This window comes from Pholcus phalangioides, unplaced genomic scaffold (assembly GCF_987345545.1).
Source record: "Pholcus phalangioides strain wild (caught in Gottingen) unplaced genomic scaffold, Ppha-v1.0 ptg000024l_1, whole genome shotgun sequence".
NCBI lineage: Eukaryota > Metazoa > Arthropoda > Arachnida > Araneae > Pholcidae > Pholcus > Pholcus phalangioides.
In genome coordinates, this window is record NW_028301616.1 from 22,172,574 (window position 1) to 22,187,132 (window position 14,559).

Below are 14,559 nucleotides of genomic sequence, written 5' to 3' on the forward strand. Positions count from 1 at the left end.
AAGAGGCCTCTAAGGAGCAGGCCAGGCCAGATAACTTCTTCCACAACATTAAAAAAAAAAAAAGAAGTGTATTTTAGGTTCAGAAGGAGATAGAGTGAGAGAAGGTGGGGAACTTGCAGGATTGGTAACCGATTGGACTAGCAACATACTATAAAAATGGCCCGGGCTGCTGCGTGGGGCCCGACGGGTGAAGGGGTTTTTTTGGAGGGTCTTTCTTTTTTTTTTTCCTACCCCTGTTCGTGCAGTGATTGTATGATGAAAGTAGTAACACTAGTGCCGTTCGCTGGAGTAAGTATGTACTACTACTACTAGTTCGACGACCTTAAAACGTCAGATGAGCTGATCGTTTTGAAGGTTACGGTCGTCGTCGGTGTCGACGTCGTTGTCGTCGTTCAAAGGCCCATCATTATCATCATCACCACCGTAAGGCCCTTCAAGCTAAAAGAAACAAAAACAAACAAACTTCTTTAGCTGTGAAGTGTGTTTAGAGATTAGCGTTTGTGGTAAGTCGAATTATTTTTGTTGATAATAACAATTATTATTATCATGTAATCGATCTTTAATGCTTTTCCGATATTGATACGGTGCATACTCTTTATATACCAGGTGATACATCAATTAGGCCAAGGGCGGACGTAGGAAACCGCAAAATATTAGGGGCCGTAATATTGGAGATTAAAGTATTAATCTGTCATTTAAATTCTCTCTCTCTCTCAGCAGCGGTTGTTCATACTTTAAATTATTAAGACATGACTATCCTTGGCCAGGGTTCTCAACGGGTCAGCCGAACCTTTTAGTGGGCTTCCTACATTGATTTTATCGTCCATATACAGTAGAACTTGGTTAATTCGAACTTTTGCGAACACCCTTTGACTTTTCTATATATTTTAATGTTAACATTTTTTTGTTTGATTCGAAATTTTTTCGAATGTTTTGGATAATTTGAAGTTGGAGAGAGAAAAACTATGATTTCTTTTGTGGGAAAATTTAGTTTGAAAAATTATACAAAAAGTTAGACTGTTTTATTTCAGCAAATTTTTAAACACAAATTTTCAAAAAAATAAATTAATTAATTAAATAAAAATAAATAAGTAAAAGTTTGAAAATTCTGTTTTTCTCAACTCTTTCTTTGATAATAATTCAATGTCCATTTCTTAACATTGTTCAGTTGGAGTGCATCGAGATTATGTACCACTTAATACCGCGATAATGCTTTCAACAAGGTATAACATTCAAAATCTGTTTTTTAATCGTCATTAACACCATTGAACGTATCGGAAAGTACAAATTGTGTAATACGTTAATGAAAATATATTTCCCTGTTAGAGCATAACAATAATAGAATTTGAGAAACAGTTTCGTAATGGACGATCATGACCGTAAATCAGGCTTTGAAGCACGGTCAAGAAATTCTGCAGTGATGCTGATTCTAGAACAGTGGAATAATGTAGCAGCTGAGATTAATTATATTGTAATTATATAAATTGTTAAAATTTGGAAAACTGTTTCGTAACTGATGATAAAATTTCATAATTGATAATTATTAAAATTCTTGTGAGAATGTTGATGATTTTATTGCAATTTGTGGCCAGTTTACGGATCCAGGAAAAATTCTAATTGGGTAATTAGAACTTTTTCCCAGTGATTTTGGATTTTGAATTAAACAAGTTTGATTATATATATATAAGATTAAAGAAATGGTTAAAAAATATGAAAGGTTAAATGGCTGGTGGTGGGTTAGAGTCTTTTTGACTTTTTATTGGGTAGGCCATGTAAGCGTGCAGATATTTTCGAGAGTCGCAGAGTGCCTAAGCCTGGTCCCTAACTTCAGTTTCCGAAAAGAAACCGTGAGAATAACAGATAAAATTTTTAGATAGATAAAATTTTTGGAGATAGATTATTAGCATAATAACCGACTTATCAATTTATCGCAACATATACAGTATATGAAAATTTATGTATCGTACGAAGTGAACGTATAGACATGATAATGAAAAAAAAAAACCAATACAGTCGAATCTCGTTATAACGAACTCCAAGACACCGGGGAAATCACTTCGTTATAAATGAATTTTAGCTTTTTTGCATTGTTTCTATGTAAATTTATCTGGGGAATTGGAAAAATCTTCGTTTAAACGAATTTTCGCTATAAGGGAATTCGTTAAAACGGGATTCGACTGTATTTTTACATGCTCCAGGCATGTCGGGCAATAAATTTGTCCAGCTCTGTTTCCTAAGTTCAAAACATAATGAATAAGCACTACGAAGTATATTGCAAATAGCAACCAAGTTTTAAAACGTTATTTCAATGGTTTAGTCTCACGAAAGCAGATGAAGCATCGTGTTAACCGATATTTCATTGTATCCGATTATTTTGTAAGCGAGCGAAACTCAACAAAATAAAAAAAATATTTTCCGTAAATAATTGAGAAATGGATTTTCGGATAAAAGAAATGATAGAAAGTAAAAGAAGATGTCACCGAGAGATTTATAAATGTAAAATCAGAAAATATTATCAAAAATCAAAGATAAATGACGCTGAAAAACAAAACTAATTTATCTTTGCACGCAAAGTAATAACGAAACCGAAACTACAAAATCTGTCCACCACAACAAAATAAAACCAAAAAAATATATTAACCGATATTTGACTGCATCAAATTTCTATATGATTGAGCTTAACTATAATGAATTTTATTAAAATAACAACCTACAGCATAAATTTTTCTAAAACAAAGAGATAAACCATATTCGTATAATATGCATCAACATAGAAATTAATGATCTAAGTGAACAAAGAGGGCGTTAGTGAAAAATCAACACATTTTTTTATCGCTTTTTAAATCCCTAAACCAAATTGCACATAACTTTTACACACTGAATTTACTTAAATAACATGCTTGAGAAGTTTCAAAATCACTCCCTCCCCAATCACGAAAATCGGACCGAGGGTAATCGACATGTTGTGGGAACACGTTGGAAATTCAAACACTTTCATTTTGAGCGCAATCGACAGAACCACCTCCCGAAAAATGACCGCGGTGCCGCTAGTGGCCAGACTCAGGGCCCAGTGCAGGAAAAAAAAAAATTGCGGGGGGCCTCCCTTTATGAGATGAATAGTTTTCACTGATTTTTAAAAAATCATTTAGAATACTTATAAATGTTTCCAAAATTGATGACAGTTTTATAATAAAAAATTAATACAGAGTATTTTGTGCATTTCTGAGAGAGAGTATATAGTGTATACGGGCCTTGGTGCCTGTACGACCCTTGAGGTCGGCCTCGCTACGGTGAGCAGGCACGAATTTAGAGGGGCAATCTCGTAAAATACGGGATTCGGAGATAACTTGTTTAATTTAGTACATCATTGTGATACGTTTGATGAACTCATTGAATCGTGAAGACCACTGATAGGCCAACTTTTCATTCCCTGTACAGGAAATTCTTTATCGAATCCTCGAAGATGAACGCGATCGTTAACGGTTTGATCATAATCTCATCTCTTCTGACGACGATGGTTCTTGGTAAAGCTTATCTCTACGAATTCGGCAAAAGTAAGTGCCATCTTAGCATATACAAGTCCTTTTTCAAAGACAGCAGTTCTTCTCAAATGCACAAGCTGGAAAGACCAAATTAAGGGTATGGTTATAATTTGTATCCTCATCTTTTAAGGTGGGGGGGGGGGGGGTCTTGAGCATATCGGGACGGCAAAAAAGTTTCATATAGTAGATTGAATTTCTTTTAACGTGTCAAATTACTTTTCTTATTCTTACAAACATAAAGACATAAAACACGAATTCGATCAAGTTGATGCAAATTTGCATGAAAATATCCATGTAATGTTCCTAAGTTAAGTTAGATGTTCTAATTTTTGATAACAAAGAGGGAAAAGTAGTCTTTTGACACTTTAAAAACATTCAATCTACTTTATGCAAGTTTTTTGCCACCGATATGTTCAAGAAGATCCTCTTAGAAGATGGGGGGATACAAACTACAACCATAACCAACCCTTAATTTGGGCTTTCCAACTTCAGCATTTCGAGAACTGATCTCGTAAATTTCTAGGGTGTTCTAATTTTTTTGAAAAGGACTTTTTTATTTGATAAAAATACATTATTCATTATCATACTTAGTCGATCTTATAAATGTATGCTGCAATATTTCCCTTGATGTGCGTTAATATACATATATGCGTATTGGGGCTGAACCGATATTCGGTGCCCCCGAATTAAGCCATCTCTAGTTTCGAGAACGGTTGCCAGAAGACGAAGAATGGATTCCATCAACGTGCGGGTGTGTAATACTTATTAAAAATCAGCTGCCTACTTTTTGCAACGAGCCCTAAACCAGGGCTTTACGAATCCCAGGCGCTAGGCCACCATGGCGATTAAAAAAAAAAAAAAATCGGTATTGGCTCTTAAAATTTTCTTTGTGTGGTTGCTAAACTGGTTTCTGAAAGCAAAAGAAAATTTTGACTTCATGGCAATTTGTGTGGCAACATGAAAAGGGAGTCAATATGCCTTCTTGAAATAGGAGAAGAAAAAACTATTTTTTGGACCATTTTCGTTCGCTAAAAAAAATTTGTACTATTGACATAGGCCGGTCGGTGGAAGTGGAACCCCCCCCTCCCCCTCGTTCGAAGAGCATGTATTGGCTTATGTGGAACAGGCAGCTGCAATATTTCATGAGATATTTGAAAATTTCAAATGTCCATATAAAAATGTAGATTTTCTTATTTTACGACACGCTATATTTTCACTCTCAAAACCGGTACAAAATGATTGTTGAACACATTTTGAGCATTTTTTAAATTGAAACCTCTACGACGAACGGTTGATGAGATGAATGCCGCATTAGCACTTACGGGATACCCTGTATATTTTTACACGATCCGCCTTTTGAATGTCAGTTGGAACCGCTTTCTTCTCATTCAGCTTGGATTCAATCTGCGATAGCGTCTAGCCGGTGACCACGAACGATATATCTGAAGCTATATAAGTCGCGGCTTTATAACGGGAAGCTAAATTGGAGAAACAATAGACACTTAACATGTAAACGTGGTGAATCAATGGCAACCATAATCAAGCTAGCCAGCCGATGTAGCTTCGGGAATGATGAAACTCTCCGGGAGAATTAAGATGTAGGATACTTATGGAACAGAAATGTGCGCCTAGAACGAGCTAAAACACCTGGGTGTCCAAACATTGCTTACTACTACTAAACCACACATGCACCTCGTCCATATTCCACTGCGGAACCTCTAACGAATCGGTACATGCGGGAATGTGTGTGTACGTGTAGTGAAACCTGACGTGAAGTTTGTTTCTGTGTAATGCCTGTTATGTGTCGTGCTGCCATCTGCTACCAGTTTTTCTAACTGTGAGTGAAGTGTAATGATTGAATAATTTATCGTTGTAGGCGTGTTGCTCTCTGTGGCGAGACTTTTTTGATGGGGAGATCGGCTCGCATTTGCGCCTCGAAGTTTGGAACCACAGGAAACCAACTTCAGCCGACCACCACTGCGGTGACGGTGGGGTTCGAACCCGGATCCCCGCGATGCGAGTTCCCCGCGTCATTATGACCACTCGACCACCACAGCGGCAAACGACCAGGACTCCATGTGACGCAAACATGACATCGAATTGTCGTTGTACGGCTTACACGATTATAACTTGTGACATCCAACGAACGTGGATGGACCGCCACCAACGGAACTTTAGTTATCGAGTCCAGACGTGCCATAAGATTCTCGCCTAAAGTACCAAAGGATGTTTAGAGGTGTCGCGAGTTCAATACCCGGTTCGTCCTTCTCAGGAAACTTTCCTGACACAGGGGTACAACAAAAAACAGCGACTTGACCACAGCAAAAAATTGCTACCCGCAGGGATTTCCCCTATCGAGGGGTTAGCGCACCGACCTTTCGATCAGTATAAAAAACAAGCCTGCCGTTCGGAATCGGCAATAAATTGTGGGTCCCGGTCTAATTAGCCCTCGTGTGCAGAAAATGACCGTGTTGCGACAAAAATGATCAATGACAGACGTGCCAAGGACGCTACAATGTCAATTTAGACTTCGATTCTTAAACCACAATTCATCATAATTATTTCGTTGATTCATACTCCTGTAATCGGACTTGTTATTCTGTTATAAAAATTTTTATAGGTATATATACATATACTCATTTAATAAAATTCCCGATGCACCCATCTTTCGGGAACGCTTCGATATCTCCTTGAGATGGGAAGCGCGGTATTCGATATCTCCTTCAATATCAATAGAATGGGAAGCTAGGGCGTACGCAGGATCGACCTTTTGATGGAAGGGGGGAGGGGGGGGGGGGGTAAGAAATTTCTTCCAGAAACATTTTGAATTACCAATCTTCAAAAAGCACACGAATTAACAGAAATTGATTAAAATAGCGTATCAAAGGTGTTTTCTTTGGATATTTTAATGTTATTTTTACGGAAATGTGTGAGAAAAAAAAAATTAAATTTTTGAATTGCTTGGGAGGTAGGGTGATGCCTCCCACATGCCCCTCCCGCGAACGCCTCTGACGGTAAGTAACGGTAAGTATGGTAGACTGAAATTTTGCTTCGATAAAATTATTTCCATAAAAGTTTTCGGTGTGTGTCTGTATTGTCTTTTATTTTTCCGATCCAGCCTCATCTCACGACTATAAAGTTGTCTGTTACTACGGGAGTTGGGCGGTTTATCGGCCCGATGCAGGCAAATACCCGGTAGAAAACATCGACCCTCATATCTGTACTCATCTGGTGTACGGTTTCGTCGGACTCGGCTTCGACAACAGGATCAGAAGTCTGGACCCATACTACGATCTCGAGGAAAATTACGGGAAAGGCGAGTGTCCCATTTGTTCAATACATTATTCCAGTGCCTTTGAGGGGGAAACAAAAGATCTTTTCACAAATCTGTAAAATTCCTTCTCCCATTATGTGGATGTAATGATGTGTCCTTTCCAGGAGCCTTCAAGAGATTTACGGGCTTGAAGAGGCTGAACCCGAAGCTGAAGACCATTCTCGCGATTGGGGGATGGAACGAGGGTTCGACTCGATACTCAAACATGGCCGCGTCCAGCGCGACCAGGAAGATCTTCATCGACAGCTGCGTCGAGTTCGTCAAGAAGTACGACTTCGACGGACTCGACATGGACTGGGAGTATCCGGCTACGAGAGGAGGCAAACCGGAGGACAAACAGAACTTCGTGTCGTTGTTGAGGGTATGTACAGTTTCGTCGCGTAAAAATATGGACATTCGGCCGATCTTAACGTGTAACAATTCGACATCCATCGCGTTATTGTAATTTAACCTGTCTTTACAGGAGATGAAAGGCGAGTTCCAGAGACACGGTCTTCTCCTGACGGCAGCAGTTTCAGCAGGGAAGCACACCATGGACGTCGCTTACGACATTCCCCAAATTTCACAGTATGTTCACTCCATTTTTTTCCCCCCTACAGTATTACAATGGTATAATCATTAGTGCATGCGAGACTTATTGGAAAGAAATGTACGCATTTATCTCTGTGCGTACACGTGTCACTTTCATGATTTTTCATGTTGAATTTCCGTAACAAAATAACATGTTTTTTATCGCTTCATCCTCTTTTTTTTCCCCCCTCTCGTGAAGATACTTGGACTTCATAAACGTCATGTGTTACGATTACCACGGTGGATGGGAGAGCTTCACCGGTCACAATGCACCACTTTATCCTAGACCGGACGATAACAAAGAGAACCAGCTCTTGAATCTGGTAAGCATGTTCAATACCTGTTCATTACTTCATGTGAGTGAATTTGCCTCCTATCTGCCGTAAATAAACAAAAATCCAATCTTCTCTAGACTGTTCCTAATTCATAACCTTATGCTATAAATAAATTAGAACTTTAAGGAATTAGACATTTTTCTGGATATTATGCCGTGTTATTTGCCCGGTTTGCAAGAGGACTGGGTTCGAAAAGTCCTGGCGGAAACCAGATAACTTTTCTTTTCGAGTTCACCTCTGCATAATACAGTAAAACCTCTCTTTTTGCGGACACCGGCGGGACAAAAAAAAAATTGTCTGTAAAAGAGGGGTGATCAGGGGTTTGAAATGCATACTTTTATTATATAAGGGGAAATTATTATTTGGCCGTAAAAGAGGGGTGACTGCATCTGAGGGAGTGTCCGTTAAGAGGGATTTTACTGTATCCAGAAAAATGTCGTTGATATAATTCTAATATTTTGTTTTTATATGTGAATCCCCCTATATCTTGAGTCAATTCACAAAACCCTATATTATATTCATAGCTTCTTCCGCTTCCCTGGTACGTTCCAGCGCTTCTCAAGAGGGGGGTATTGCCCAGTTGCGAAAACATTTATGTAGTATACACCTGTATAGCTGCGGTTTCCAAAAGGTAGGGAGGTAGTGTTCTCTAAACCAGTGTTCTTCAACCTATTTATAACTGCGGACCGGTGCAAATAATTGAAAAATGCCAGCAGAAAATACAATGTTTCAAAATACAATGCTATCTTTGAGACAAAACTTTTTGTACAGAATAATCAGATTTTCACAATTAAATGAGAAATACTTGAAAAATCAAAATAGAACTACGAATAGATATAATCGGGTTTATCAAGTGCCAAAACCTAATAAAACATTATGTAGAAAGAGCTTTTCCTATACATTGCCCCTTAGATATCCATCATTTTTCACACTGAAAATCAAGTTAATAATAATAATGAAACATGAATCATAATATTTGACTTCGTTAGATGCACAGATTACGAAACAATTTCGATAAATGTATTGAAAGAGTGTATAAAAACAATATTGAACTGAGTACAAGTAAAGAGTACAATAATAAAAAAAGAGAAATGATGTACGATAATTATATTATATTGGCTTCACAAATAGGCAACTCAATTCTGAACTTCTATTCAAAAATATACACAAACGAAAACACATTTGAACACATATCTTATAAATATAATAAAACGCTGTTGCAAAAAATAAGTAAATTAATAACTAATTCTCCTTTAGGCCTACTGGAAGGACTTTTCAGTCCCTTGAGGCTACAAAGTGTTTGTTTGTATTATGTGTGTATGTGTTTTGTTTACTATATATTGGTATTTGTGCATTATATGTTTGTATTTGTGTCACATATCTCCAAATTTGTGTATTATATGCTTGTATTTGTGGAATGAAAAAGAGAAAGAAAAAGAAATGGGAGAAATAATTCGTAGACCTACTGAAGGAGAGCTGAGGTAAATTAAAGCCAAATAGGAAAGGTACTTTGTTAAATATAAAATCATGCAGCTGTTACATGGACTGAGCGAAATTTTTCGCTGATAAAAGAACACTGATCTAAACAGCACCATGGGACCTCAAGCAAGGTGATGTTCTGGATACCTGTTTATCCCTACGTGGCTGAAAATGCCTGCTTATTAATTTCCATTGTTACTCTTGTAAGTCATAGTACTGGATTTCATTTTCCTGAATCCCCAGGGCGGTGCCCCATGTGTTGAGATTGATCATTCCGCGAATCCCCGATAAAAGTGGAAAATTATCAGATTGGATTCAGTTGTAATAATCTTACCACTTCGAAATTATAAGTTAAAGAAATGTTAAAATCAAAGAGAGACTTTATATGCGATTTACAGTAAAAGAAATTGCACATTTAACCAATTTGCAACTTTCAATTTTATCCGGAAAGAAATTCATCGTAACAATTGAAAAAAAAAAAATTGCCGAAGATATCGATGGTTGAAAGTGCAGCAGCAGCAGCAGCAGTAGTACTAGTAGTAGTAGATGGCATTAAATGTCAAAAAGTTTGGCAGTCAATGTACACATTCTGAGTAATCTTTATATATTATCATCTCTTGAAATTGAATTTCAAAAATTTAAGCTGTAATTTCGTTCAAAGCCCGTTGATTTGTGGAAGTAAGGTAAAAAAAGTTCAAGAATTTTCCACCAGGTGGCATTTTAGTTGCTATTATCGTAAGCGCATGTCTGATTTAGTTTATGCCTAGACGCTTCTTCCACCGCTCTATCTTCATTCATTCAAAAATTATGAGCAGTTGAAGATCTCGTATACAGTAACGTAGGCGCAGCCTCTTACGATCATTTTCAACCTCTAAGAATGATTTTGGGATGCGCGGGAGCAAGAGGGATGAATCATTGAGAGAAATAGAGAACATTGGAAATTTTTCACATAATCTTGAATCGCTCCTGAAATATGGCAGATAGAATCATGGAAGTAACGCAGTGGTATAGCGCAATACGAGTACGCTCCTAATGATAAGGAAGGTTAGAACACCACCTGGTGGAAAATGTAGAAACTTTTTTGCACTATCTTGAAATCTAAGCAAGATAGACAAAAAATTTCAACAACCAGGTCGTAGAAAGGCATTTAGTTAACGATAAACATACTGTATACGATAAACATAATGTATGTGAAAATATTGAAAAAATTAGTGAATTAAGTCAGGTGACATCACAACGGTAATTTGCTGCTTATTCATGAGTTATTGTTCATGTAAGTCATTATTATGTAAGTACCGTGCCATGTTGAAGGTCTACCTGCTGACTGTGAGAGTGAAGGATCGATGCAAATTAAGAATCAGCACAATTTGGGAAACACAAAATACAAAAGAGAAATATGTTTTGAATCGCAATGCGTGTGATATACTACTAAAAATCTATATATTGGTTTTACAGAACTTCTCCGTAAATTACTGGATATCCCAAGGTGCACCAAGGCAGAAGCTTATCCTCGGAATGGGTCTTTACGGAAGGTCGTTCACTCTACAGAGGGCAGAAGTGAACGGATTCAATGCATCAGCTCCACAGAAAGGAAGGGCGGGTCCTTATACGAGAGAGCCTGGCTCATTAGGATACAACGAGGTAAGATATAATATACGCACATACTATAAATCACATGGATGCAGCAGTGTACCCTATGTACGCAGACAAATACGTTAATGATTTGACGAGTCCTTGTGCATTTCTGAATTCTCACAATCGTTATGGATTATGCATTTTGCTTAGATCTGCGAGTCACAAAAGAAAGAGCAGTGGAATATTGTTTGGGACGATTACTACATGGCTCCATACGCTTACAAGGAAAGACAATGGGTCGGATATGATAACGAGGAAAGCATCAGACTCAAGGTACGTACGCTAAATTAATAAATAATCGTCTTATCAGCATCGTGAGATCTGTCCTACGATGCTGTTAAGACGATTATTTATTTATACTTATTATTATATTTATACTTATATTACTTATTACTTCACCAAACACCAACTCTGGCCATATCGCTGTATTGTAATTTACTTCCATTAATGAGATGGGTTGGAAATGAAGGCGCTGTCTATTGGTGGTCTCCTCAAGTTCGTTAGGGAAAATATCTTATCTATATCCTCAATTATTATTTTGGCAAAATAGGCAATTTGCCAAACGAGGTGGCGGAAAAAAAAAAAGAATTGCATATTACAAGCTTTATGAGGAATTTTTCATACGGTTTCTTCTTCTTCCCCAGGTTACATGGTGTTCTTTTTCTCCCGATAAATTTCAATGGGAATGCTGTTTTAATGTTTGTGGAACAGTCGTTTCGAAACTCGCTAGCGCGTTTGCGTTTCCTGTTAGACCACGCATTCTTTGATGACAATTGTTTGTATTGGTGTGTACTATTGCTTCTTAAAGTTCCCTCCCCCCCATCTTTTCTGAATCACCCGGTATACGTACTCATACGAAAACAATTGAGGGTGGTTTGCATCAGAATTTTTTAACTGTGTTCAACTTCACCTACCTTTTTTTATTTTTTCTATTCAATAACACTTCAATGTTCCAGGTGAAATACGCCAAGTATTACGGTCTTGGCGGAGGCATGGTCTGGTCTATCGAAACGGACGACTTCCACGGATCTTGCCACCATAAGAAATATCCTCTTCTCACGGCGATCAACGAAGAGTTTGCGGATCCCAGCATATCTCTACCCTTGCCACCAGAGGCACCAGTAACTCAAGAATCTCTGTCGTCCAGCCAACCGTCGTCATTGCCGACTACTAGCACCACGCGGTCAACGACGACGACCTCGACGACTCCACACTGGGTTCCCCCAAGTACGATGACGACGACCACCACCACCACGACGACGACAACGACCCGGTCACCACCTCTGAGTGATCCGGAGATCCAGAACCCTCCGCCTTTCGAATGCAAGGTGTCTGGATTGCACCGCGATCCCAACGACTGCCAGAAATTCCACTCGTGCGTGCCGTTCGAGGGCGAGAGCGGACGATCTTACCTGCCGTACGAATTCTCGTGCCCGCCTGGCACGGTCTTTGACGACAAGATCCAGGGATGTAACGTCCCGTCGCTCGTGGCAGGCTGCGAGAACACCACGAGGCAAATCTTCAACTTCTTCCGTCCGAAGTTCTACTGAAGTGAAATGAGCGCGAATCCTCCGAAGGTAGAACGGATTCCCACAGAATGAAAGATTGCAGAGCAATCCGAGATAATAAAGTGCTGGCACTGCATCTATGCATAGAAAACATTGTAGGAATTTTTTTATATTTTATTTTATAAAACAAGATACAAGACCGCTTCAAAAGCACAATCGTGGGAACGGCTTTCTAGTACAACCTTTGTATATCATAGCTGCCAAGTCTCCCGGATTTTTACTCCACCTCCCGGATCAGTGATATGTCGGAGTCGGGGGTGCACCCAGGGTAATTTGCGATACGGGTCCGAGCACCCCCAGAATCGATTCAGAAATCAACCCATAGGTTCGAAACACTTACGAGGTACCGGACTCCCCAAAAAATTCTTATGTCACACGAATTTCAACAGCGATTGCAAAATATGCCTATTTTTCGAGGGGAAACAAAATTCTCAAAACAAGTTTGTTGCATATTTCTTTTCCTCATCAAAGCGGAGTCACGTGCGTGAAGTAAATTTGCGTGAAATCAGTTTGGACAAAGAAAGGATTGAATTCGTCGAGCAGTTGGCGTCAGTTTGGCCTCTCCACAGTCGAATCGGCCAGATGACCTGGGTCTTGGACTAGGCCGTACCAAGAGGAAAGGGGGAGGGGGAAGCAGGGGTCCGATCCGCTCTCCGAAATGTGATAAAATGATTAATTTGTAGGAATAACATGGTCAAGTCTATTCCATTATTTTTGTCCTCCCTCACCCCCCCCCCCCAAAAAAAAAAAAGAAATGTCAAGTTGCAGGGCCAGAACTAGATGGGGGGTCAACTGTCCGGAGTATCAAACTGGTTTTGCAAAGGGTATAAATCCCTACGATTTTACTTCCATTACAAAAAAAAAATCCTCCCTACTTAGTTTTCGAAAATCCCTTTCATATCTGTGAGAGGTTTTTGTATGGAATTTGGATCTCTGCGAAAATTTCCCTAATTCTCATTTTCCAAAATTGGCAGCTATGGTATAGCAGCGTGATACATACTATCTAATAAACGCAGTGCATTTATAACCGATAATAGAAATTTCCCGGTAGTTACACAGTGAAACAATATGCTATGATGATATATATAATGCAACACGCTTAGCTACTCATCTCATGATTCGATTACTACAGCCTTTCTCAACCTACGACAGACTTAAATGCTCGATTTCTAACTAAATAAAAGTTATTTGACAAATTAACAACAATTACAAATTTACAGCACAATAAATAAAATGGACACTTCTCTCTCTCTCCTACATCCATCGAACGGGTTTAGATATTTTACTGTAACTTTTTAAAGGTTCAGAAATTTGATCTCATTTTGATCAAAAAGGTTGAGAAATGCTGATATATATATATGATATTTAGTATATACTAAACACTCAAAGTAATACTTTTCTCGCTAAAGTTTGTAAATAGTTTTAAAGAGGAGAGCTTTTTTTTTTCCCCGTATCAAGAGTACTTATAATTTTTTTTCTATTTAAATATATATTTTTGCTTTAGAGAAATATCATGGACATAATCGTGTATTCGTATTTATTATATAGCGAAAAAAAAAAGCATTTGGGTGGATACCCCGGTGATATTGTACATAATGCTTTTTCACAAGCTTCATAACATATGATGTAAATTATTTTTGTTTACGTAAAGATGAAATAAATATTTTTTTTTTTGCGGTGCATTGTTTATGGTTTTTTTTAAATAAATCACACTAAAATCGTCGGTTTGCAATTAAACACTGCTTTTAACACTTTACAGTCAAACCTCGTTAGTGCGTCACCGGTTAACACGTCACTCCGCTTACCGGGTCACTTTTTTGGAAGTCCCAATTGTCCTCAGACAGGAATTACCACAGCTATGGCTTACTCCGTTTAACGAGTCACTCCGCTTACGAAGTCATATTTTTGCTCTTCCAAGAGTGACTCATTAACGAGGTTTGACTCTATATCCTGACGATTTGTTTTCAACTGTTTTTTTCTCACACACACACAAAAACATTGTTTTTATTTTTTATCTTTAATTAGAACTGAAATGACCTACCAAATAATTTACGCGATAAATATTTATTATTACCATTACATTTATATATATTTCT

The 14,559-nt window shown here is 38.2% G+C and overlaps 1 protein-coding gene across 1 annotated transcript; it reads left to right on the top strand.

Moving 5' to 3' along the window:
• Positions 1-315: 315 nt before the first annotated feature.
• On the top strand, positions 316-14,143 carry LOC149068994 (putative chitinase 2). Its single transcript, XM_089251283.1, has 9 exons — positions 316-503; positions 3,439-3,554; positions 6,661-6,858; positions 6,981-7,237; positions 7,340-7,443; positions 7,646-7,769; positions 10,716-10,901; positions 11,046-11,168; positions 11,852-14,143. The coding sequence occupies exons 2-9, from the start codon at positions 3,464-3,466 to the stop codon at positions 12,443-12,445; spliced, it is 1,677 nt and encodes a 558-aa protein (XP_089107409.1). The 5' UTR covers positions 316-503; positions 3,439-3,463; the 3' UTR covers positions 12,446-14,143.
• Positions 14,144-14,559: the final 416 nt, after the last annotated feature.